Genomic DNA, 27,440 nt, shown 5'->3' with positions numbered 1-27,440 from the left:
TCTCTGTAGTCACCATTCACAGTAATAGCTTGCCAGTTGTGACTTGCGCCAACTCTGATAATGTTGACTCTATCGAGTGACGCTGTAGCACTCCTGAGAGATGTGTTACCTGGTCAGGGGTGGCATCTGTCGTCATATGCATGGAAAATCATGCTGACTTGGAAGCAAACAGTTTTACTTTGTATGTATTCTTCTGTGTAAGACCTTCAGGAAAGAAAATCTGGATAAGGATAATATATTATTCAACATTTGGATAAATAGCAGTATTTTTATCTGTGGATTTGCTGGTCAGCATTATTATTTATAGATTTTTTTTTTCTTGTGGGCAACCTTTTATTTGATCCCAAATCTGCATTTACAAGTGGTGTAACCATCACGAGAATCCCTTCGTCTTCTTCCTGGTGTTCTTTCTTAATATGCTGTACTCCTAAAGGGTTACTTTTGTGTGGTGTCTCCTTTTATTGCATTTCTTCTTTTCGCAAGTCTGTAGCCCTCTCTCCCAGATTAACTGAGAAACAGCTAGCTACATATATTCTTAAAAATCTTTCTCTACAGCCTGCCAGATAGTAGAGATAGTGTCACAGTTCACCCAACTTCAGTTGATTGAAGAGCTATGGTCAGAGAGTATCTATTTACAAACTACTGTAGAAACATTACAAAGACAGAGCTAGTCAGTGCTTAGCAGTGAAGCCTCTGGAATCAGACTGAGCCTTGTCCAGCACTTAACGTGGACTTAAAGCAAGCTCCTTAACCTTCCTGTGCTTGTAGATTCTTCTGTAAAATGAGGATAATAATAGAACCTACCTCATCGTGTTATTGTGAGTTATAGATTTAAAAATGTGAGTATAGTGCCTGGAACATCCTAAGCTCTCAATACATGTTAGCTATGACTATAACCAAAGAATTAATGAAATTTCCATTTTTTTTTTTTCAGGGAGTAGTTTAGACCCTAAGAAATCTTCTCTCAATCATTTTTCCATTAAATTCCTGTTATAATATAGATTGCATCTCCTATTGTCCCCTTATCTTCTCCAATATCTCTTTAAGCACAATTCCCTCTGTGAAACCTCATTCTTTTAAAGATCCATGCTGAGAGGAAGCATGTACACATGTTTTACTTGCATACTTTGAAAAGGAATATTATCAAGAAGATAGACTTAGAGGAAGAAGTGTACCCCAATAAAACTCAGGTGCTTCAAACTACATGGAAAAAAAAAAGTATAGGAAACATTTTTATTTTCTATTCTTCCAATGAGATTTCCTTTGGTTGGGAATATCGGAATATTTGTCTCACCACAGATATTTCATTTGTTTGTCTGTCTGTTTGTTTCTAGGAACTCTCTTCTCATAAGAAGCAAGGGCCTGGATTACTCAGCAGAATGGGGCAGACGGTCAGAGCTGTTGCGCTGTCAATGAGAGGAGTGAAAAGCCGCCCGGAGGAATTCATGGAAATGAATAACTTTATTGAAATATTTAGCCAGAAAATAAATTTGATAGATAAAATATCTCAGAGAATTTACAAGGAAGAAAGGGGTATGTAGCATCCCTGGGATGTGATCACAAAGTTGTTTAATTTCCCGTGGATCTTCCCATTTGCTGGTGTAGTAAAGCTACAGGATGTTAGTATTTCTTTTTGGTTCTCTCTTAAGATTTCCATCTCTCTGCTTACAGCCCTCCTCTGTTCTTGCATGCCCTTTATTTTCTCCGTTAGAGTCCTTCACATATTAATCATTGTTCATTAAATTCCTGGTCTGATCTTTTCAAGGTCCCTGCCATGTCTGATTCTGATGCTTATTCTCTCTTTAAATTATCTTTTTCACCTTTTACTATGCCTTGCCATTTTTTTTCTTTTTTTTTTTAAATTTTATTTATTTATTTGACACACAGAAAAATCATAAGCAGGCAGAGAGGCAGACAGAGAGAGAGGGGGAAGCAGGCTCCCTGCTGAGCAGAGAGCCGGAAGTGGGACTCGACCCCAGGACGCTGAGACCACGACCCGAGCCGAAGGCAGAGGCACTGAGTCACCCAGGCGCCCCATTTTTTTTTTTTTCTTAATAGCCAGATATGACACTGGGTAAAAGGAATTGCAGTAAATAGGCCTTTAGTAATGCGCTAAGGCATGGGGGAGGAGAAAGCTCCTATAGTTCTAAATACAGAAGAGTTCTGTAGTTCTCACTATAGAAAAAGATGTTATATGTGAATGGTTCTATAGTTTTGTGATCAGGTCTCAGTCGTTTACAGAGCCTATGCCTCTGAACTGTGAATTTCACAAGAGTTTTTCAGTTTTTCCCTCCCTGCTTAGCTGGGACAGAACGGCCAGCGTGGGCTGGAGTTGAGTATTTCCCTTTTTCTGGTTAACAAATTTCCTCTGAGGACAGGCCTTTGTTGAGAAGAATGGAGTGCTCTGGCTCTTTCAAAAACGGTTCATTTTCCTCTACAAGGAACAGGAGTAGTTTTTATTCAGTATCTGTTATGGGAACCTATGGTTTGAGGATCTCTGGATTAATGGCTTATGTTTTTTTTAATTTTCTGGGTCCCCCATTAAACAGTAAATTCCATTAGGACCAAAAAGGGAAAAGATTTATTTTATTTCTAGTATCTAGACAGTACTTAACACATAGTAGGTGCTCAACTAAAACCTGTTCAATGATTGAAAAAAAATAAATGAATTAATATATCATTTGGTGGTAGGAGAATTTGCTTCATCAAGAATCGATTGGTTATTAAAAGAAATATAGAAAAAATTGTTATAGCTGAATGTACATTTCACTTTATCTTTTTTTTTTCTCCGTGCATTGGTACTTGATGATGTCATTATGGTAACTAAATATAGTTTAATAATTTGAGACTTTTTGCTCTGCCCTTGTTATTTACCACTTGTCTTTTTCTTTTTCTTTTCTTCTTCTTTTTTTTAAATGTCAAGAGGCCAATTGTTTTAACTGAGTTCTGTGATTCCGGTTCTGTTAAGTACATTCTTGATGCATAGTTAAGTGGGATAGCAATTCAGAGAAGCCCCTGGAAACTTATGATGTAGGAATTTTGTAGATTATCAATGTGCTGTTCCACATTTGCTGCTGCAAGGGAATAGTTTTAAGATCATTGGTATACCCTAAAGTTTGTGAGATGCTCAGAGGGAAAGCTGGGATTTTATGGTGAACTTCATAAATATCAGTTCTCATTTTCAGGGAGTAATTGCCACTGGCCCAAACTTGAGGGATTTCTTAGTCTTTCCAATGTGAAGCCCACTTGTCAGATTTTATTCAAAGTGATGGATTGTTTTCATTTGTAGCCTTGGGAGCCTAAGCTATGTAGGACATTTCATTCATATTCAGATCATGAAAATTTGTGATCATAACTAGTGGTTTCTCTTTTTAAAAAAAAATTTTTTATTCAAGTTTTGGGATGCCTGGATGGTTCAGTCTGTTAAGTGTCTACCTTTGGCTAAGGGTCCTGGGATAGAGCCTGGTCAGTTTCCCTACTCAGTGAGGAGTTTGCTTCTTCCTCGCCCTCTGCCCCACCCCTGCTCGTGCTCTCTCTCTCAGAGAAAAAAATAAAATCTCAAAAAAATATTTTTATTCACAAGTTTTTTCTTTGATCTTATTTTCTTTTGTGTACCCCAGTTTATTTGCCATTTTGTATTGACCACATGCCATGCTGCTTCTCTGTGCTGGAGGCTGAAGGTGGAATAGGAAGGTACCTGTCCTTGAGCTTAGAGTCTAGTTGGGGAAGCAGATATATTAATAGATATTACAGTGCAACTCATTAAGTGTTTGCTTACAGATGTGATCTGAGTGCTGCGTAAGGACAGTGTAGAATTTTAGGAAAGCTCTCTATATAAACATAAATATTGCAAGGTTTAATGATACACACTGATGTATATACAAAAATTGAGAAAAAGAGATAAAGGAGAACATTTTTCTTGGCTAGAAATATTAGTTTAGTATGACCATTACTTAAAACAAAGGGTGGGCCTAGATCAGGAGGGTGCAGTTTGGAAAGGCTTAGTGGTCATGAAACTAATACCTTTATTCAGTGACAACTAATATTTCCACTTTTTAAAAATTTTTTAAAAAATATTTTTCAGTTTACTTGATCATATAAACTTTTGATATTTTAATAGTTTAATTTAGAGTAATATGACATATTTCAACTAACCCTAATGAGTAGTAAGATGATAAAATATAGAGAATTTCATCGTATGTAATAGATATTAGACAAAAAATTGCTTACTGCTTCTACATTCTGTACCATAAAAAGCTATCATTGAAAGATGATAGTATAAAAGCAAAAATATAAAAATATTCAGATTTTAAAATGAACTCCAAATTTTTGAGTTAATGGCTTGTCAAGTACCAAATAATCTTTTGTTGCTCATTCGTTCTCTCACTAATATGAAAATATTTATCGAATATACTATGTTTCAGGCTTTGAGATAAAAGAAAATAATGAGACTCAGCCCCTGTTTTAAGGAGCATATGGCCTAGGACCATATGATTTATGCAAGCAATTATAATAGAATGGGATTATACAAGCATAAAACTATGATAGGCGTTAATAGAAGTATAAAATTATGATCGGCTCATTGAGGACGAAGTGTCTACAAATCTTTTGGAACAGAATCAGAAGGAATTTATTTGTGCTAGGATTTAAAGGATTAGAAGTAGTTTTTCAGAAGATAGGAAAGGCAAAGGGCAAGGCAAAGGGATATGTGTAATGTTTAAATGAGGAGAAATCATGAGCTATTCATGAATGAGCAATTATTTTGGCCTGAATTAAAATATCTTTGGGAGAGAATCTCAAGAGCTGGACTTGGGGAGGCCATGTAGGGACTGATCATAAAGGACTTTCCAATTCAGTTAAGAAGCCTCAGTGTTTATATATTATGACAAAAATTAAAAGAGGGAGGATATTTAGAAGTCCCTTGCAGTCATGTAGTTACAGATGCTAATGAGCTGATGACAGTGGAAGCAAGAATAGATAGGTAGATGGATGGATGGGTGGATGGATGAATGGATGGATAGATAGATATTAAGAAATACTGGAATTGGTGATTGAGTAGCTCTGTGCAGGTATATGTATAGGATGATACCCGGATTTTTTGTTTAGATCACTGGAAACAATTACTTTAAGTAGGACATGTATTCAGGAGAAAGGGAGAAAAGACAAGTTTGTTTAGGTAATGTTGCCTATGAGACACTGAGGTGTAGTTTTTTGTGGGGACAGAGGTCCATGATAGGTAATGGTAATCATGTAATTTCTATTCCAAGCCAGGATACTTTTGGGAATGAAGAAGGGTGCTGTTACTGATTACTCTTGGACAGTAGTCATTCAAAAACTGGCCTGAGTAAATTGGAATGACCTCTCCATTTAGTGAAAGATGATATCTATCTTTTTATCTTCATTTAGAAAAACATATGCACAATGAGAAAAAGGACTTGCTTACTGTCTTTAATATAGGGGTTTTTAAAACTTCTATCAATTGAAGAACTTACTTTTTGTTTTTAGAATATTCTGATGAAATGAGAGAATATGGCCCGATTCATATTCTGTGGTCGGCATCAGAAGAAGATCTGGTTGATACTCTAAAAGGGGTTGCCAGCTGCATTGACAAATGCTGTAAGGCCACTGAGAAACGGATGTCTGGACTCTCAGAGGCCCTGCTTCCTGTCGTCCATGAGTATGTGCTTTATAGTGAAATGTTAATGGTAAGAAGGCCTCGTTATAATTTTACCTTGGTCCCTGACCTGATTATAAGCGTTACAAAGGCAGTTTCTATTTCTGTTTTTTCACCACTATCTTTCTGTCTTAGCAGAATGCTTTGCATATACAGATACCCCATAAATATTTGTTCACCATGTGAGTGAATTGATGAGTAGAGTACGTTAATAAAAGAATACTCAAAAGCAACAATGATGTGTGAGATTACACATAGCTTTGAAACATCCTCAGTCAAGACTTACATAGAGAATATGATTAGCTTTTCCAAGCTTTTAAAATTTTACCTTAAAATTTTTAGTGTTTTAGAAATATCCTTTCATGAAAGAGTTCCTTACCCCCTTACAGGTACATTTGATTTAGCAATTTATTTATCATTATGTACAAAGTACTTGAGTGGATCTTGATGTTTGTTCTGTTTTCTAGATGCTTCTAAAAAGAAATCGTTCAAGTTAAAATGATTTTCTTTCACCAGTTGCAAAGGCTTTTCTTCCTCTTATATCAGAGTTTTGCATTTAACCTCCTCAATTCCAGTTAAGGTCTCCAGATATCTGGGATTTAGCAATGCTATCTGCAGAGCTAATGTTTTTCATCCTGTTTTATCCTCTGCTCACAGTACCTTGCACAAACTGGTGGTCTCAGGGTTCTGGTGTTTCGGTGTGGCCATGGGGGAAGGGAGTCTGCTTACATTCAGATGTATTCCCTTTCTTCTGCCATTTCTGATTGGAGCCATGTTTTCACATACTCTTGGTTTGGTGGTGGTGGTGGTGGTTGTTTTTAATTTCGCCTCTGTCTTGGTAAGAAACGGTCTCTTAGCCTTTCAGCATAAGGTCTGCCCCGTTTGTGTTTATCACATTTAGGTCTTTCTTTCAGAGTATTAAATATTTTGTAGATATTTCAAGTTGCTGCTGTTACTTGCCTTTATTAGGGATCTTCTATCAACAAACCCTTCTTGCTTCCCAGAAGCCTCTAATGTTTCACTGTGAAGGAGTCTCCTCCTTGTCTCCATCAATCTCCTTGGATACATTTCATTGTTTTGCTTCATTATTGATATCCCCCTTGTGGGGCTCTTCAAAGAGATCTGATTTGTATAATTAAAAATAGTATATTCTTCTCCCTTAATTAGATGTGGTTTTCTCTTTATTATGTCAAGATGAAAATTATGTAATTTAAGTCATGTATCATTGTAGGTGTGGAAATACTATAATAGTAACCAGAAAGAATTATTTTATAGGTTCTCATTTGATTATATTATTTTGCAGATTCCTAGGGTATAATCAGTAGCACTTATATTACAGTTCTGGTCTGTTTTATATTGGAAGTTTTTCTTCAGTGTGAGCTAAAATAATGAAGTGCGTGCCTTAACAAAATGATTGAATTTGTGTAAATTTACTATTTATCTTCTGAAGCAAACTCTTACTTAAACTATTTCTACCTATGTGAAGCTCAGTACTTCATATTTATAGAAACAGACCTTACCTAAATAAGACTAAATTGCAGTACATGTCATTTGGGTTAGAGAAAGGAAAGGGTTCCTGATAGTAATGGCAATGAAACATTGAAATAAATACAAAAGGTATGTGATAATTAGCTGGACTTCCTATTGATTTCTTTGAAAATAGGAGAAACGTTCATCTCTTTTGAGTGTTTTAAGTAGTGTGATTCCACCAGGCACAAAACTAGACTGAGTAATTTTCAGGATGCTTTTTATCCTTAATGCCTCTCAGTTCCCAAATACAATAGCTATCTTGTCTGGCCTCCATTTAACTGCATTGTGGGTAAGTTCTTCCCTTCTTCTGAAAACCCCTGAAAGACCTGTGCCTCATTAAAACCTTTCTCTTGTATGTCCTGTGTTTCTACTCTTTCTGGTTGAATTATTTCCTTACCTGGAGCTTGTTTTTATTTTTTCCTTAATCTGTTTAGGCCACTTGTGCTTATTATCACAATTTTATTATTTAAACTAATACTGTGAAAACCAGTGAAAGATGAACACAAATAAAATGTGTCCTTGGGTCCATAATGCCTAAGTAGCATGTCTTGGAAGAAAAGTGAGTCATTCAAGGAAAGACATTGTAAAAGACTGGCAAACATTGAAGGTGAATTCTGCACTCAGATTCCTTCACAAAGGTGTTTTAAAGTGTAAGGACACCGAAACATGACATCATGGTTATTCAAGAAAACAAGATGGAACTCTTCTCAGTCAGAGAAGAGACTATGATTTCTCATCAAAAGCTTGGCTAATTGTTTAATATTGATATATTTTATGCTAAAGCAAAGTCTCAAAATGTGAGTGTACGCTTCAGTTTTCTGATTCCCCACTATAATTACCTCTTTGATTTAACCATGCCTTTGGAATTGGTTAAGTGGGCTGCCAATTATTATAGACATATTAGGTGACTGGCCCACCTGACGTCCCAGCCACTTCACACCGTAGCATATACTCTCAGTGCTCTCACAGATTTTTTAGTTTGATTATTTGTTTTGTTTTGTTTTATTTTTTGCTCTTTTTGAAGAACTGTGTATATCTAGAGTGTTCCTAAAATACCTAACCCAGTAAGATGTGTATTGGGAAAGACGAATAAAAGATTTATGGGAAAAAAAAAAAAAAACAACTCTTAAATGCTTGCTTTCAGTTTAGATTTTAGAGATTATAAAAAATTTCTTTAAAAAAAAATTTCTTTAAGTCATTGTATCCCCAAATGACTGATGATTTGGGGAAGAGATGCTATTTATATTCTAAAGTGTATATTTTTTCATCATACAAATATTATTCAACCTAAGTGCAACCTGTTCCATCCTTGTGTTTTAATATGAAGGGTGTTATGAAAAGGAGAGACCAAATCCAAGCAGAACTGGATTCCAAAGTGGAAGCTTTGACGTATAAAAAGGTGGATACTGATCTGGTAAGTTTTGAAGTTTCTTCATATTAATCATATAGAATTCATTGGCTGAAGTTTTTATTAGCAGTGTGGAATTCCATTGCATGCTTGTTTCTAAGGATTCAGCAAATGATACTGAACTTTCTTCTAAAAATCTATTCTACGTTGAGTACCCATTGAGTCAGCAAGCTAAACAGTGATGCTTTACTGCTTTTCTTTCTTATATTGTCTCTTACGATGAGTAAAGTATGAAGTTAATTTTTTTTTTTAACTGGAGTGTTAGAGGAAGGTATGGAAAGTACCTAGCATTGTTCCAGAAGGTTAGTTGACAAATCCATTTTTTGCGTGTTTTATAAGGTGTTTGTATAAAATAAGTCAGTGTTCCTATATACTTTTCCCTAGTTCTTGTAAAAACCATTAGAGAGGAAGTGTCTTTAGTTTCAAGTTTCATCCTTTCCTTGCAGTAGATTTTTATGGAAAATTTCAAACATAAAAAGTGATATAACAAACTCGTATACCCATCACTGGGCTTCATTAATTTCCAACCTCTGTCTACCTTTCTTCCTCTGTCTCTTTCCTCGCCTCCTTTTTCTGAAGTGTTCTCATGCTGATTTGACATTATAGTATCACCCCTAGTATTTTACTATTTATATTTTGTTGTCTTTGCATATCTTCAGAGTATCATTTTGAGCCTGGAATTATTATTCTCATTTTAAAATTGAAAAAGAGGCTTCGAAGTTGGAGTAACTCTCCCAAGTTCATACAGTTCTCAAAGCAGAAGTAGGCTCAGAGCTGTTGGTATCACTTGTCTTCCTCAGACTGTGCTGCCTCTCAGAGAGCAAGTATAAAAGTGGGAAAAATTGAGAATTGCTTTGGTTAACTTCTACTGAATTCTCTATAATCCTTTTTTAACGTAAGGATTTTGTTTAGTATTGAATACAATATCGAGTACGCTTATGGCAGGCGTGTGGGGAGTTCTTGAAACCCCCCATTAATACTAGTATCGTAACCCCCATCCCATCATGGTTTGGGGTTGGCCTCCCTCTTCTCAGCTTTAATGTCCTCCCTGAGTAAATGAATGAGTAAATGAATGAATGAAAATTGCAGTGATTGCTCTGATTCACAAAAACATACTGAAGATTTAAAGCAAGAAGTCTCTATAAATTCCGACTTTGTGTAGAACATTGAGACTTCACCAAGAAGTGACTATGAATTATCCTCATCTTCCTTAAACTATTTTTGTTTTTCAAACTCGAGTTCTTTCTCCTGGATGGAGAGTGAATGGGCAGTGATGGACTGCAGTGGACAGAATAGGAGAATAGCATCTGAGAGAGAAAATAATGGGAAATATAAAGCCAGTGGGACTAATGCTCAATGGGGAATCATTTTGCCATTACCTCAATTTGAGAAAAAAGAGGAAACCCAAGGTTAACCTTTTCTTCACAGTAAGGAGTGTGTGTGTGTGTGTGTGTGTGTGTGTGTGTAGATTTAAAGAGTCACTTGGAAAGAACAAAAGAGTGAGCACATGTACAGAAATTATATTTGTATCTTTTGAACTGTGGATTCTTTTTATTTGTTAAGTAATTTTTAAAGATATTGAAATTAGCAATTAGATAAATTTGCCCTTGACTAAATACTAGATAAAGTACAGTATTTTAAAGTTTCAGGAGAAGAGTTAAATGGCTTAAAAACCAAGCATCTGTTCAGAATGGTTTATATTCATATTTTAAAGTGAAAGGAAGAGTAATTGAGATTGTTCCAACCACAAAAATATAGGAAAAAATAGTTTGGGCCCAAATATGGCTAGGCTTTCCCAACTCAACTAAAAAAACACATTTTTTTTCATTTGACTTGCAAATATTTTGTCTTTTGCTCTATAAAAATTTCCTTGATATCTCATTATAACCTAATGATCCATCTGTATTTATGATTTCATTTTATGCGTATGTGTCATATCCACTATAAAGTATTTTTTACCTAGTTATCTGCTATGTTGTAAGATTGGAGAAATTTGAAACTTTAATTATCTGCATTATACTCTGTAAGATATTTTAAATTAAGATTTGAAACAGACACATTTAACAGACATTGCAAATGTGGTGGGTTTTTTTTTTTTTTTTGGTTTTTTATTTTTTGTTACCCATCAAAACAGATCCTTCCTAAAATGTATGGGGACTAGTTTAATGATTTATGAATGGTACCGTTTGCATTTTCAAGCAGTTTATTTGTTTACAGACCTCACTTCCAAATCGCTATATGTTATGACGGTATCTTTGGGAGAAACCTTCCAGGGTGACTCTCAAAATGAACCCGCCACGATTGGTCACAGAACAACCGGAGGGAAGTTGCTTAGAAATATGCAGGATAGGGTCACCATGGAAACGCGCCCTTGTGAGGTCCTTCTAAGGAGCCATCCTTTGCAGTCACCATGGCGACCCTGGCAGAGAACTGAATATAGCAATCTAGCCTGGTAGTTTACCATGGCAACTCAAGCAGGTCCACTTTGGAGACAACCCTGGGGCCATTTCTATGGAGACCTGCCGGGGCTGCCTTTAGAGGCCCCATCAAAGTCACCTTTGGGTGGGATGCTATATGCAAACCCAGAAAAGCAACTCATAATGAAAAGGTCCGTGAAATGAAGCTTTACCAAAAAGGGCAAAAACTAGGAGAGTTATAATTATTGGGTAGAAATTAGCAGAGTTGTAACATTCCAGAGGTCCTTTTGGGCATATCAGGTGATTGTTATGTGGGCTCCGTAGCAAACGAAAACAAGGTTCTGGACTTCTACCTTGCCTGTAATTTTGTAAACTCTGTAAATGGACAATAATGGTATTATTGTTACTTTTTTTCATCACACAAATATGTCTACAAAAATTATGTGTTTTCCTGCAAACTAAAACAGTGCTTTAGAGTGAATTCTTTGATTTATTATCTGGGTGGTTGTAAAGTGGCAGCTTCTTAGAGCTTGTGGTTTGTAGTTCTTATCTCATAACAATAAAGTCAATCATTTTAAAATGACCTAAACTCAGCAAGGACTTTCAGAATACCCATTTGAAGGTCAGTTCAGCTGTTTGTCTATTTAGAGTTTTGACATTTAGGTTTTGAAATTAGGGAGACGTAGGATCCAATCCCAGCTCATCTCATTAAGTCTGTGACCTAGGGCATGTTTCCTCACTTCTTTTAGCCTTGTTTTATCATGTATAATTTGGGGGAAAATTATTAAAATCTTTCTGATAGATTGGTTTAAGGGTTAAATGATACAATGGAAGTAAGTTATTTGACTCCTAGTAAGCACTCAGTAGTTGTTAGCTGCTGTTCTCTTGATGACTTTATAGAAGTAATATTTGAGGTGGCTCATGTAAAATGACTTCAGAATCGTTCCTTGAAGAGCAGGGAGCGTGTTGCATGTACAGTCAGTATTATGAAAGGCAGTAAAAGCTCAAAAAGCATGCTAAACTTAGAAAACTAGGTTGCTGTATAGAGAGCAGGTATAGGGGAGATGAGGAGGTGCGTCTGTAAGGATAAGCCTCAGTCAGATAGGCAGGGAGCCTTATTGTCTGGCAGGATGAGGACTATGGACTTGATCCTTTGGGCAGCATGGATCGAGTGGGAGCCTGCACTGAAAAAGTAGTAGGGGAGAGAGGGGGGGTAAATCTGAGAGAGTTGTAAGTGGAAGACAGAATCCATAGCAGTTAAAGAATGAAGGGAAGCCAGTGTTTCAAGTTGTTAGTGACTCTTTGCATCTCTAGTTTGCAGGGAGGACAGATAAAATGGAGGAGAAAATGAGAGATGTGCAACTTTATGTCATGATAAGATGACCTTTAAGGTCGAGGTATTCAGTGAAACATGCTGACAAATGTTGTTGAGGACCTACCAGAAGAGAAACACTTGCAAGCAGTGGGGAGATGGCAGTCACGAAAATCAGACCCTCATTCTAGTGGATGGAGACAAGAATAAACATTAATGAATTAAAATTTAAGTTGATTGTCCTATAATGATAAGTGTGGAGAAGAGGGAGTGTTGGGGAGCAGTGAAGTTTAAAATCGGGGGTCAGGGAAGGTCTTATCAAGAAGGTGATCGAGTAAAACCTGAAAGGGGTGAGGTCTTGAGCTACATGAGTATCTGGGAGAAGAGCATTTCAAGTAGCGTCAGTAAGTACAAAAGGGTAAATATGCCTGTGCAGTTCAGAAAAAGCCTGGAGACTAGTATCCCTGGCATGGAATGAGCAAGTGGCAGAGTTGCAGGAAATAAGGTCAGAGGGTCAGATCCCGAGCTCCGGTCTCCGTGAAACAGGAAGAGGAGTAACACCCATCAGACGTAAGTTACGAGACAATTACTGTGCCTGGCGAAGACAAGAGATGATGGTGCGTATGTGCTGGGTGCGTAGGATAGGAAAACACCAGCTCTGGAGACTAGCTCTTACAATCCCACTGAGACATCGAAGCTTGGACCAGGGTGAAAGTGGTGTGAAGTGGTCAGATTCCAGATTTTTGCAAAGGTAGAGCTGTTTGCTATTTGGACATCTGTGGATTGTGAGTGGGCAAGGTTTGGGGCCTAAGCAACTGGAAGGTAAGTGTTGGCCTGAATTGAATTAGCAGAGTATATAAAACCATGAGAGTTGCTGAGGTCACTAATAGATGAGAAAAAGAGAGGTCCCAGGACTTAATGGGACTGAGCCATGGACTATTCCCATATTAAAAACCAGAGAAGGATTAGCCAGTGAGGAGAAAGAAAGGAAATTTATACGCTTTGGCTGCTGGTAAATGATGGGACCAACACTATGAACTCAACAGATTTATTAAGGGTCATTCAACTTTTTAACCACTTCTCCATTATGAGGCATTTATAAAAACAGCTTGCTACAGAATAGTTAAATAGAGATAATAAAGTACTTCGAGAAAAATCGAGGGTTGTATTATGTGCCCCAATAAAGAAGATACTCAGTGAAAGAGATACTGCTCCAAGTAAGAGAATTTTTGACTATGGAGATGAAAGTATAATAGTAACTGAGATTATGTGGAAAATTCAGATATTTGAAGGAATTGTGGTTTTTACAGTTTCGTTATTAAGTTTTCAGAGTCAGAACTTCTGTTGGAGAATGCTTATTCACTTCGCCGCTTAACTGCAAGATAAGTCAGGTTCATCTGTTGTGCTAAATAATGCTGCATATCCATTTTATTTTTGTTTTTATTTTTGAATGGATGATTTATAGTTTTCCACTCAAAGCAGCATTCAAATATAAATGAATATGAATACATTTGACATTTAGCAATATGTGCATAGAGTCTGAGAGTTGGATCTAGATATAATGCCATAGCTGTTGAGCCGTGTATTTATGTGAGCAAAAAAAAAAAAAAGAAAAGAAAATGCATTTTCATAAGATCATTATGATCCGGATTTGCATATAGCCACATTCAGTAGATGCAAACAGATACCAAATTTATTCAAGCTGGTCTTTGCTCTGTATGACTTGCTATTTTTGAACCAGTATTTTATTCTTGTCCTCAAAGAGTGGCTATTAATCTTCAAATGTTCTTAAAAGTGTACTAAATGCTGCACAAAGCAAGACTGGCTTTCTTCTAAGCTTCTAAGCTTCTAGGAAATGATAGTATTGACATAACATCTTTTTTTTTTGTGGTGGGGAGGGGGCAGAGGTCCCTTCTACCTTTTCTAGGATATTTGTTGTCTTCCCTCTCTCCGCTGACCTTTTTACAAATTTATTCCTATATGCCTCATTCCTGTATTCTTGTATGCCTCATTTCTTAGTATCGGTTTTCCTCTCTCTGCTTTTCTTTTTTTGTCCGTTTGCATCTTTGTGTGTGTCTCTCACATATACACAGGTACACACATGTACATGTACCACACTCGTCCAGTGGTGAAGGACATGACACTATCCAGTGGAAGGAAAAGGGATTTTTTCTTCCATATTTCCTTTTATCCACTTATTCTAGAAGGCATCCAGCAGACTTTTCCTTGTTTTTCACAAACCAGAGTTGTGAAAAGTCCGTGATTGAGACAGTTACTTAGAGTGGGAATGTGACCATCCGAATTGACTTAGATAAGCCGACAATATGCTCCATGATACACATGCCAGAAGAAAACCAGGGCTCTTTCAGGTAGTAAGAAGGGGAGTGGAGAATGGATTCTGGGTGAACACTAGTAGACATGTGCCACAGATACACAGTGTAGCACGTATTGGAGTAGTATACCACAGCTGGATAGGAGTTAGGGATGGCAGAATGGGGGAGGCTGCAGTCAAAATGGCCCTCAGCAGCTTCTCCTCCCAGAACAGAGTCCCTGGCAGTGCCCAGAATTCTTCTCCCTCTATACCTTCACTGGCAGGCCTCTCATTCAGGGCATCATTGATTTGAGTGGGGGAGGGGGAACATGTACTCCTATTTATATAATCTTATAAAGGAGGCTAGTGGATATTTGAGTCAATGGTAAACGTCATGTCTACCCTATGAGTAAGAGTCTGTTGAGTCTGGGATCTCCATCTGAAATTATACCATATTACTTTCCCCCTCTAACATTTATTTTTATGCTCCTGGCACTTCTAAGTAGAGCCGTCCCTGCAAAGTATTTCACACAAGGTCTCAAACCCAATTGCACAGCTGCATGTAATTTCAAGCACAGTACTGTGCTCCTTTGTAATTTTAGGCAAGTTACTTACATCCTCCTTCTTTAATTTCCTCAACTGTAACAGTTGTGGGGAGTATCTTCCCCAGAGTGTTGTTAAATCAACATCCGAAAACTCTTAGTCCAGTGCCTAACTAGTGTTAGACTATAAATATGTTTATGAGCAATATTAGAAGAACTTTCTTTGAAGCATGTATTGGATGTTTCATTATTTTGGAGTGGAGTTCCAAGTATGGCTATAGTTTCACTTCTCGGACCTTCACAATGCCAAAAATATGTATTTTTTTAAAAGAGGCAGCAGTTAGCTTGGCTGAAAAGTGACCGTTCCCAGTGACCTCACCTAGTCACTCTAGGTAATTGACTAGCTACTTTAAAATGTATCTGAATTAGTACAATCAAAAAGTTGTGTTTTGGACTGCATAGGGTTATTTTAACTAAACTGTACTTGGTATTGTGCCATTGATTTATAATGAAGGACATTTTAAGAAGGAGAACCATAAATCCCTTTATGAGAAGCATCAACATCACTGACTACATTTTATTTTTCGTTTATGAGGACTCTTGAGAAAAGTTTCATTTATGTCTCAGCATCAGCAATAGGATCTAATTTCTCCTGAGCCATTAGCTTTTTTTTTTCAGTGTATGCACATCAGGTTTTATGCCTGATCCTATCACACCCTTTACATCACTTACTAGGCTATTAAGAACCCCAATTCAGATCCAATTCTATGTGGCAAATAAGTGTGCCTTTTGTGTGTCACCCTCACCCGTGACTTTAACCATGTTTTTTCCCTACTCTTATTTCCCCTTTGCATTAATGCCTTTATCTACTTATGGGGTTTAAGCTAGTTGTAGAGTATAACTTTTGAGGCCATCTCAAATCTAATATGGAACAAGTGAGAAACAGCAATAAAAAGAATTAAAGTATTTCAAATTAACTAAGAAATCAACACATTTTTAATAATATATTTGTGACAAGAAGCACGTTTTAGTCAATTTTTTTTGGAACCCACAAACACTAGCACATCTGTTGAACGCTTGCTGGCTCATGTTAACTTTTACCAAGAAAATTAGTCAGGAGATATTTGAAGGTGAAGTGAAAAACTTGGATTACTTCTAGAAATTTTTACCTATGGAATTTTCTTAAGGAATGTATTACATTTTAATGTTTACTGTTTTGAAAAAAAGAACACATAAACCTACAGTCTTGATGAATAAGGCTTGCATATATTTGTGGTGGGTGAGGGTAGAAGGAAGGAGGAGACAATAGAAGACTGTAAAAAAACAGAGGCAGTGTAATATTGTGGTAGATGATTTTCTAAAGGAAGATTGTTAGCTCCCTGTCTTTCTCTAGGAACACGTCCCCCCCCCCCCCCACTGCCTTAACTGCAACAGAAAAAGTAACAAATGGATAAGTGAAAGAAGTGATTTAACATTCTAGCCATTTCTTCTAGGGATTTAAGAAATTCTACTTACAGTGCCCTTGTGGATTTGTGGTTTGGTCTGTGGAGTTCTGCGCACTGCAGATATAATAGTTTGAATAGCTGTCCCATATAGAAACTCAAAATAGATTCAATTTCCTTTTAATTTGGACTTTTTGTTAATAAGAAATATGTCCTAAGGGTCTTATCTTACATATCTCTTTCACTCCCGGCCCTGCCTGGGCACTCAATAAATATTTGATTATGCTTAGAGCAATAACACACTGAGAGTCTGAAGCCTGGAGAGAGCTTTGATTCACTTTTACTTAACTTGTGACCTTAATCAGACATTAATTATTCTTTATCCATGAACATGCAGAAATAATACTTACTTTGAAGAAAATTTTTTTGAAGATGAATTAATGTTTATAAATCTAGAGCTTGTGTCAGTAAAAATTTTGGTTAAGTTAGAGGAAGAAAGTATAAAAGAATAATATGCTAGGGAAGATATAATGGTACCATGAAACATGTTATTTAAAGTATGAATCATTTAAATAGGACTTCTAAAAAAAACATTGTATTTCCACAAAGAAATTCAGTAGTTTTTCTTCCAGAACAGTGCTGGATCACCAAATTAAGTGCATTTTGATTTGTTAAATTTCTAGGTTTTGGAAAGGAAACATTTTTTCCTCTATTAAATCATAGTCAATAGGGCAGTAAGTTTAGGGGGAGATACCCTGTCAAAGTACCATTCAACTTTCAAAGAGGTTCTAGACCCAAACTAGTGCTTTCCATTGTATATGCATATTTTGCATCTCTATAGTACCTGTTGTGTGCCAGGCACTGTGCTGATCATTTGCATATATTATTGAATGTATAATACTGTGAGGTCAGTAATAGTTTATTCCCATTTTGTAGATGAGAAAATCGAGGCCTAGTTGGTCAATCAGCCAAAAGTTTTAGCTCCTTTCTCCTTGTCCAAGCACTTGGCTATGGGGAAATTGCAGGGATGGGGACCGAAAAAGCCCCTCTCCTAAAAGGTGGTTATAGTCTACTTGGGGGATACTGAAAATAAAGGAAAAAGCAATAAGTGACTATGATAATTTGATAAACAGATTAAATAAATTCAATAATAATAAACTTCAATTAAATTAAATAATTTAATAAATAATGAAGAGACTAAAACTGGGTGATGTGATAGAGAATGCCAGAAAGGGAAGAGAAGGCCTTTCTGAAAAGGTAACATTGAGGACAGCTGAAGGCTGATAAGGGACAGTCATTCCAAAGATCTGGACCCAAGTGTTCTAAGAAGAATCCATGCAAAGCTCTGAAATGGATATGGGCTCTGCATGTTCTGGGAGCTCAGTTAAAGCGAGTGTAGCCGGAATATAGAAGACAAAGGGGCAGAGGCTGGGGATGAGAACTGAGCAAGCAGGATAAGAACACATAGGTCTTGGGTTTTATTCTAGTTGCTGTGGGGAGCTACTGACAATTTCCAAGCAGGGAAGACTTACAATGTGATATGTTGGGTGCTTTTAAGTTTGGTATTTTTTAAATCTTGAATCGACTTATAGAAAATTGTAAGTACAGTTCAAAGATCTTTTTTTTACCCCCTTGAACCATTGGGAAGTCAGTTGCAATCCTTATATTTAGGACTCCTTGATGGTGCACGTTTCTTACAAACAAGGATACTCTCCTACATAGCCACAATACAAATGGCAGTATCAATAAATTATCATTGGAACATGACTTTCATCTAATGCTCAGACCCTATTCGGATTTTGCCAGGGTTCTGCAGTGTTATTGACAGCATTTAGTTACATGTCTTCTTCAGTCTGCAACAGGTCTTCCATCTTTCCTTGATTCTCACGACCCTTTCACTTTAGAGGCCGGTTATTGTTCAGAATACCTCCAATACCAGCTTGTTTGATTTGTTCCTTATGATTAGATTTAAATTATCAATCTTTGACAGGAATATTGCTCAAGGGATGCTGTGATCTTCTCATTGATCTCTGTCAGGTAGCACAGGATTTTTATTTGGCCAGTTAATGACATTGTCCTCCTGGATCAACTGACGAAGGTGTTGTCTGCCCAGCTTCTCTGCTGTAAAAATCACTCATTTCCCTTTGTAGGTAATACACACTTTGTGCAGAACTACTTTGAGACTATATAATTACACCATTCCTAATCGTACTCTAAACTTCCAATTGATTCATGTGTGTATGTGTGTGTTGTGTATGTGGTTGTGGTTTTCTGTTATTCAGTAGGTCCATTACTATCGCTATGTATTTTGATATGCAAATTGCCCCCAATTTGCCTAATAAGGCAGTTTTCAAGCTTTTTTTTTTTCCCCTTTTGACATGCTCCCATCATTCTTTCTCATACAACAAAATGTTCCAGGCTGTTGTACTTTTCTTGCCCTCAGTCCTTTTTCTAACAAGCCCTGGTTACTTTTAGTAGAAAAAATTATATTTAGGATACAGTATCTTGGCATATGGGCGCTTGGGTGGCTCAGTCAGTTAAGCATCTGCCTTGGGCTCAGTTCATGATCTTGGGGTGCTGGGATTAAGCCCTGCTTCAGGCTCTCCATTCAGCCAGGAGTCTGCTTTTCCCTCTCTCTCTCCCTCTGTGATCTCTCTCACTTTCACTCTCTCTCAAATAAATAAAATCTTTTTTTAAAAAAAGGAATCAGTATCATGGCATTAGGTATGTTTGTTGCTAGTGAGGTGTCACTAAATCCAAGGCCTGAGTGGAAAGAGATAGGGAATATATCTGTTTGTAACCACACACACATGTATTTATATCTGTATTTATTTGTCCAGTTATATATATTAAAAATGGAATTCATACCAATGTCTCTAGTTCAGATTCAGTGTCACAAGTGTTTGCTCCATTTTTTCTTAGCTTATTTGTAGTTCTCTTTCTGACAATGAGAACCAGTGCCCATTATCCTTCATATATCCTGTTTGATCAATCCTTTGTTTGTAACCAGTCTTACTTGGGTCTTGTCATCTTTCCTACGTACCTCACTCCACATGGGATTTTGTATCCTAAGCTGGGCCACACCCATCCAAGAGCATCTTTACACTCTAGAATTCTGTTTCCCCATGCCAGCTCCCCATCCCCCCATCCCCCACAATAAGGCTGGGTTTTAATTTCCCATTCCAGACCACTTTTTGCAGGGTTTACTTCATCATCTTGCAAATGCTTTGGTATCCTGCTTTGGGTCACCCTTGCCTCTCTTCCTCCACCAGGATGGACAGCCACTTTGCTCTGCCCCACCAAGTAAGTTTCAGGACTGAATTGTTCAGGAAGAGGGAAAGGGAAAGGGAAAGGGAAATGGAAAAACTTGCAGTTGCTTTCAGATACCCACTCTGTTTCCTGCCTGGGAAACAAAAAGACCTGCTGAGTCCAGTACAATAGGAAGACGATGATGGCATAAACTAATGCAGTTGTCATGGAGATTTTGATATGAAAGGTTAAGTGATTTGTGCACAGTTATGCAGCTAGTTCACCGGCAGACCAGACCTATAACCTGGCACTACACACCCAGGTCTCTTGTAAATACTATTTTTTTTTTTTTCCTGATGGGTGGGCCAGAAGCCAAGAGAATCTGAAGACAAATAACAGTTATTTTCTACTAAAATCAAAACAGAAAGGAATTTTTAGGAATTTAGTGCTTTCTCCTTTTATTCCCTCCTAAAAATCATATTTAGAAATCATGATACATTGGAAATTGCAACTTAAAAACACTTTGGAACATATAGAGTTGTTGATGATCTCAGAAACTTGAAATTCTTTTTGTCTTCTTTTAAGGAGTTATGATACAGAATTTTATTTTACCAGGTCAGTATGTTATGCTAACTGATGATGATAATGGTAACACTTAGTATTTCTTGAGTACTTTCTGTGCTTCTAAGTGTTGTCTATGTATTATCTCATGTCTCACACAGTACAGTGAGGGAGGTACTATTACTTCCTCATTTTACAAATGTGAAAACTAAGGCATAAATTTACTGGCACAGTGTTGTACATGTTGGAGTTATCGAAGCAGGACTCCAGAAAGTGTGCTATAAACTGTATTCCAATTAGATTAGGTTAGATATAAAACTGTATTCTAGGGCAACACGTGAAAAGATGCTTATCAACGTTGCTTCAGGTAACTAATATCAATCAGTTAGAGTTTGCATGTGTGATAAATTCTATTTGCCATTTCTGCTGCAGAACATTAGTGGTGATTTTGAAATCTTCTGTCACAGTGAACTGGCAGTTTTCACGGCATTAATTTTAGAGTAAATTGACCTGCTTTGCTTATCTCTCACTAAAAAGAAGGTGTGAAATGAATTAAAGAGGCACAATTTCTTCCCTGATGTGTGTCAGTGGTTCTCAGTAGCAGTGTGGCCTGGGAAGGGGTATAAGTTCAGTATCAATAGGGCATTTTTCAAAATATACAAACATGCAGAGGTTCTGCCCTGCCAGGAGACCCTCTGATCTAGAAGCTTTTAATTTAAAATGAGTAAGAAAGAAGACAGAGAAATGTGTTCAAAACAAATCTTTCATGTATTAAAAGAGCTGGCACAGACCTTACACCAGGAAAATGCTGGACACATTATGGAGAGTCCATAAATGAGGCTGTGGAAAGGGCGTGGACACATACCAGAAATGGTCATCATGATCACATGGAGAGATGCAAATGAGCACCCCCCACGACACACGTTTCCCAATGACGATCACTCACAGAAAGATGAGGTTTTTGTCCAATGTCAAATTTTTAGTTATAACACTTAGATTAACTTAGTTATACACATTTAAGATTACATGTGTGTATGAAGGTGGGGTTTTCTAATATTAAGTAGTATTAGAATTAATAATAATTAAGTGAATTAAATAATATATTAGTGTAGAAGTATCACCTTTTCCATTCACTTGCATCTTCAACATTTCTTTTGAGTCATCAGTCTCTTTTCATTGGAGAAAGTTATATATTCATACAGTTCAACAATCAGGAAAAGGAATCCAGATTCTTTATTTCTGTGCCTTACTTTTGAATCCTGATGTGATATGTCCCTACAAATATTATTTCCAACCATCAGTACTCATTTAGATGACTTAAGAAACTTCAACATTTCGTTTCTCCCCAAACATGTATACTTTTGATCTCTAACGTAAGAACTTAGCATGTTGTTTACAAAAAAAACTAAACTAAACTAAAATGATTTATTTGAATAGGTAATACCTTCACATGGTTCAAAATTTATAAATTTTAAAACTCACATTTAATGATAAGTCTTCTTCCCATCCCTGTATCCTTGGTCCGTCAGCTCCCACCACCCACATTACAAGTGCATGCTGTTATTAGTTACTTTTCTGGCCTTCCGTGTTTCTTCATGGATGTACAACAAATACAAATATACATCCTAATTTCCCTTTCCTTATTGAATGTGGTAATATGCTATAAAGTTTCGGCACTTTGCTTTATTAATATAATATACTGTCTTAGACAGCATTACAGTCACTGGCCTTTTACAGCTACATGGTATTCCATTGTATGAATGTATCAAAATTAATTTAACTCCTGCTCGCGCCTGTTTACTTCTAATCTTTTGCTGCTATAAACAATGCTTCTGTGAATAACCTCATACTAATATTTTATAAATGCACCAGTAGATCTATAGAATAAATACCTAGAGGTTAAATTGCTGAATCAGAGGCTATTCAGTTTTGAAATTTCCTTACTAAATGTGGAATCTTGGACAAAGGAGCTAACTTCTTGTCCTTGATTGAGTTTATTAGTTTGTAGGATAGAAATAACAGTACATAGCTCACAGGGCCAAATGTGTTAATATATACAAGGTGCTTTGAATAGTGCCTGGTTCAGAGGAAGGTTCAAAAGAATTAGCTGTTGTTGTTATTGCTGTTGTTGTTATTATTATTACCACCAAATTGCTTTCCCAGGGGAGAACCGTTTACATTCTCACCAGGATGTTTTTGATTGCCTGTTTACTCCTGAACCCTCCACCCTAGGCTTATCAGTGTTAAACTAGAATGCTCCCATCCGGTAAGTGAAGAGAGGTAGTTTTAATTTATGTTTCTCTTATGATGAGTGGGATTAAGAATTTTTATATATTTAATTGTATTAAATTTACCTTTAATTTATGTAAAATAAATTCCTTTGATCCACCTGTTGGTTAAGCCCTACAACCGTACTGTTTCAATAATGGAGGTTTTAGAACGTATTTTATGTGTGATGGGACTAGTCTATCTCCACTTGTTGCTCTTTTTGTCTATTTGCAGTGTTTTTAAAAGTAGACTTTTAAAATACTATTTGTAATGATAATCAAAACTTGAATTATGAGTCATTTCCTAGAGATAATTAATGTGTTGTCATATTCAAAAAAACCCTAATCCCATTAGTGGCCTATTAGTGGATAGATAACATTTCCAAAAGTACCATTAACTGAGTTTGTTTCAGGCTAATATTTCTTCCAATTTTTTTATTTTTTTATGAAAAATGAACTAATTCAGAAATATTCAATAATATGAGAGGCTTTTTAGAAAAACAGGAGCATTACTAAAGGATACCTGTATAGGAGAGAACAACTAACTTATATACTTGAGCATATCTGTTATTCCAGTTATATTAGTCAGAGTTTTCCAGAGCTGTGCTGAACAAGATAGTACCAACTAGTCACATGGGGCTATTCACAATTATATTTGGATTAGTTAAAATTAAATACAATTTAAAACTCAGTTCTTCAATTGAACTAACTGTATTTCAGGAATCATGTATGGCCATTGCTACTATTCTGGACACTCCAGAATAGAACATTTCTGTCATCACAGAAAGTTACATTGGCTAACTCTGTTTCAGAATATGTTACAAGAGCTGTTTTTTGTATATGGTAATTTGGTTGATTTGGTCAAAGAGGGAAGGTCATATCTAATGGAGGTTTTAGGTGTGGTAGAAATTCAGATGGAAAAGAGATGAATGTCTGAAGGAAACATCAAGAGAATTCATTTGAATAAATGTGTAATGTAACAATACTTAGCAAAGGTAACATGTAGTCACTAGACTTTTTGATCACATGCTTCATCAGTTAAATATTTCTAAGCACACCACCTATTATATGTACATTTTAAATCCACAAATTATCAAGTCATACTACTAGATTCATGTCTTTTCCTATATCATAAACTATGCAAATAAGTTTAAAACATTGAATAAGAGTTAAATATAAGGTTGTCAAGAGATACAAACTCCCAGTTATAAAATAAAAAAGTCATGGAGATGTAATGTTCAGTACGGTAACTATAGTTAATGATACTATATTATATATTTGAAAGTTGCTGAGAGAGTAGATCTTAAAAGTTCTTATCACAAGAAAAAAAAATGTGTAACTATGAGTGGTGATGGATGTTAACCAGACTTATTATTGTGGTGATCACTTTGACATATGTACAGATACCGAATCATTATGTTGTATACCTGAAACTAATATAATGTTGTATGTCAGTTAAAAAAAAAAAGATTTACATACAAATGGAAGTTCCTTTGTGTAGCTCTAAGAGCTGTTTTCTTGTGCACTGAAGTTCACTGGCCCATTTTGGAGTTGAGTAGTATTTTGAGGGTTGGATCACAAGTTAGAGAACCCAGGTTCCAGAAAGAAGTTACAAAAAAAGTCACTGAGACCTCAAAAGTCTTACTTTTTTCTTGTTGGTAAAACGGGAAAAATAATGTTTGCCTTATAAGTGAGAATTAAATGAGATAATATGTGAGATATTGTTTGGTTAAGCAACGAATAAAATAAAAGTCTCTTTTGACAGAAAATTGTAGAGCCTATAAAGGCTTGTAAAAGACGTGTTTAGATTTTGCTTTGACATAACTTTTAACCTCAGTACAACCTAATGATAATAAAGCATATTGCTTTACTAAGCTTGGATTATACTTTTCAGAAACAAACACAGGAAATTATTACATTGGTCAAAGACCTTGACTTTTTTTTTTTTTTTTAAGATTTTTATTTATCTACTTGACAGAGAGATCACAAACAGGCAGAGAGAGAGAGGGAAGCAGGCTCCCTGCTCAGCAGGGAGCCTGATGTGGGGCTTGATCCCAGGACCCTGAGATCATGCCTTGAGCTAAAGGCAGAGGCTTAACCCACTGAGCCACTCAGGTGTCCCCTTGACTTTCTTTTTAATATTTAAGGAGATATATCATTACTTTTTAAAAGGTTTATTATGAACAAGATTCATGGAAACACCTAGAAAGCAATGAATCCTCTTTAGTCCAATATGTATTTACTATGCCTCTTTTGTGCAGAAGATTCAAAGGAGATCACTACATTTTTAAAAAATAGGACCCTTTAAATAATTGGCTTTGTTGCCTCCAGTGTTACAGGAAATCATATTCTTTATTTGAGAGATGTTAGTGGTGCTGGAGATGCTGACTTGAAAGGTGATGTGTCAACTACATTTGTGGGTGTTTATGATTCAAATTGACATTTTAAAAAAATGCATTGTGTTTTCCTGAACATGTTACATTTGGATAATAAAATTACCAATGGGCTTCAGGGAGAAAGGTTTCTACTTTTTAAGAAATGTGTGTATTGTAAAGTATATAAAAAAGGTACTACTTAGTAATCATATGTATGCCTGAGCAGCATTGTATAATCAGGCATCTGATTTCTCCAGACACATCTTACCTCTCTCACGAATCAGAAAATAATATAATTTTATTGTTAAGAGCCCTCTTATCTCTCCCCTGCAATTTAATTAATACTTGTTAAGAAGACATAGCTGTCAGATTAGAATTGGATTTTTGAATTTTCTATTGTCTTCTGATGGAGTGGCAATCTAAATCTTTTTATTTAGGTATATTATTTTCAAGAACTTTTCGAAATGATAATTTCCCAGCTTTTCTGATGATGAAGAGAAATTTTTAGCATTTGAATAAATAGATTGAATGGTTGATTTTTTTTCCATAAAAGGAAATAATAGAGAAGCCATCTTAAAAAAGAAAACAATGAAGATATTTTTAAGAAAGAATAGCTATTATTCTCAAATTGTTTTGTTCAAAATTTTGGTGATGTTATTACTTTAGGGTTAGGTACGGGCTCATTTTAATTTTGTGTGGTATTTAGAAGTGTAAAGAAATAACCATTGGAAAGGCAGTAGGGAAAAAAGCCTATATTCATTATTAATATTTCACTTTTCTAAAATCATCCCTCCATTCTAAAAATAATTATCAAATTCCCACCTAGTGTAAACACGGGGGATGTAAAATGGTCAAAAAATAGACACACGGTCCTCATGGTACAAACTTACATTTCAACATAGGAAATAAAAAAAAAAAAAGACTAACTATTGTTAATCAATGTTAAGGAAATGAACAGTGGTCTGAAATAGACAACAGCAAAAGAAGCCACTTTGTACATAAATACTCTTCTGGAAAAGATTATCTGAGAAACATATTTAAGCTGAAATTAGAGGAAAGAGAACTAGCTAGAAGATGTAAAATAGAATGATTTGTCAGATACTCACCATTCATTTTAAGTCTTCTTGTTTATCTCTCAATAAAGTTCAAAAATGTCTTTTCCAAGAAGTTCTTCTACATTTTGTGATAAATTTATTCCTAAGAACCTTATTTTTTTGTTTGGATATCTTAAATTATAAATCTAAAAAATTTTATTTTACAACTTTGTATTTGGCTCGAGTAAAGAAATGTAATTCACTTGAGCATATTTATCTTATATCCAGCAATCTTCTAAATTAGTTTTAATTTTAATACTTTGTAGACTCTTTGGGATTTACTATGTAGAATATCCTTCCTATCATGGGTGCATATTGATAGTTTTGTTTATTTACTTGGTATTTAATATTTATTCAACCATTATACTTTATATTTCTTCTTTTATTTCATTTCTTACTGAGCTGGCTAAAAAATGCATTATAATGTTATTAGTGATGGGACGTTCTTCTATTATTCCTGATTCTACCATAAACGCTTTCAAGATTTTTTTCGTTAGTAATGATGATTGCTATCCCCCCCCATTTTTAATCAGGATTAGACAGTTCTTATTCTCCGTGATAGGAAGTTGATTCATAAGTGGGTGGTGAATTTTATTAAATAGTTGTCTGCATCTACTCATATAAGTGTATGATTTTTCTCCATTATGCACTTAATGTGGTAATTTACCCTGAGAGGTTTTCTCACTTTAACCATCATTGGATCCCAGGTAAATTCAACTTTACCATTGGTGGGTTTGGCTTGATCAGTGTTTTAGGACTTTTATATCTATATTTCTAAGTAAGAATGATTCATTATCTTGTACACTTCAAACATATACAATTTCATTTGTCAATTACATCTCAGTGAAACTGGGGAAAGAAATAGAATGACTTGTCGTTACTATTGCTTATGCCAGGAGTATCAGTTTCTATATCAAGTCTTCCTAAGCTCATAAATTGTTCCACGTTGGACTGAGTTTTGTGAGATTGCCGTTATTTGTTAACGAAGAAAAAACTCTTCCAATAATGCTTTTGGAGCTGACCCCAAGAAGCTGTTTCAGTGTTAGGTTAGGGGCTTAGTCATGATACTGGAGAGACTCTTAGATTTTAATTGTGCTGCCTGTATGGTCTCACTACTGTACTTCCAAATGGAGACAAGACACAGTGAGGGAAAGGGGCGTTTGCTTGCCGCTAGTTCTAGATTATAATGTAAGAGATAAGCAATGAAAGATGGATGATTGAATAGTCAGCTAGGGTGATTCTTAGAGAGGACCGCTGT

The 27,440-nt window shown here is 36.0% G+C and overlaps 1 protein-coding gene across 2 annotated transcripts in view; it reads left to right on the top strand.

Moving 5' to 3' along the window:
• The window catches only part of SNX7 (sorting nexin 7), a 95,266-nt gene that overhangs the window by 31,776 nt on the left and 36,050 nt on the right, over positions 1–27,440 (top strand). For both annotated transcript variants that reach the window (XM_080801798.1, XM_080801799.1), the window contains exons 5-7: positions 1,335–1,533; positions 5,506–5,705; positions 8,532–8,618. In XM_080801798.1, coding sequence (XP_080657924.1) covers positions 1,335–1,533; positions 5,506–5,705; positions 8,532–8,618 — 486 coding nt within the window. The remainder of the gene's footprint in view (positions 1–1,334; positions 1,534–5,505; positions 5,706–8,531; positions 8,619–27,440) is intronic.

This window comes from Martes martes (genome assembly GCF_963455335.1).
Source record: "Martes martes genome assembly, chromosome: 4".
NCBI lineage: Eukaryota > Metazoa > Chordata > Mammalia > Carnivora > Mustelidae > Martes > Martes martes.
The sequence above is the reverse complement of the archived record's forward strand: the minus strand, read 5'-3'. Positions and strand labels throughout refer to the sequence as shown.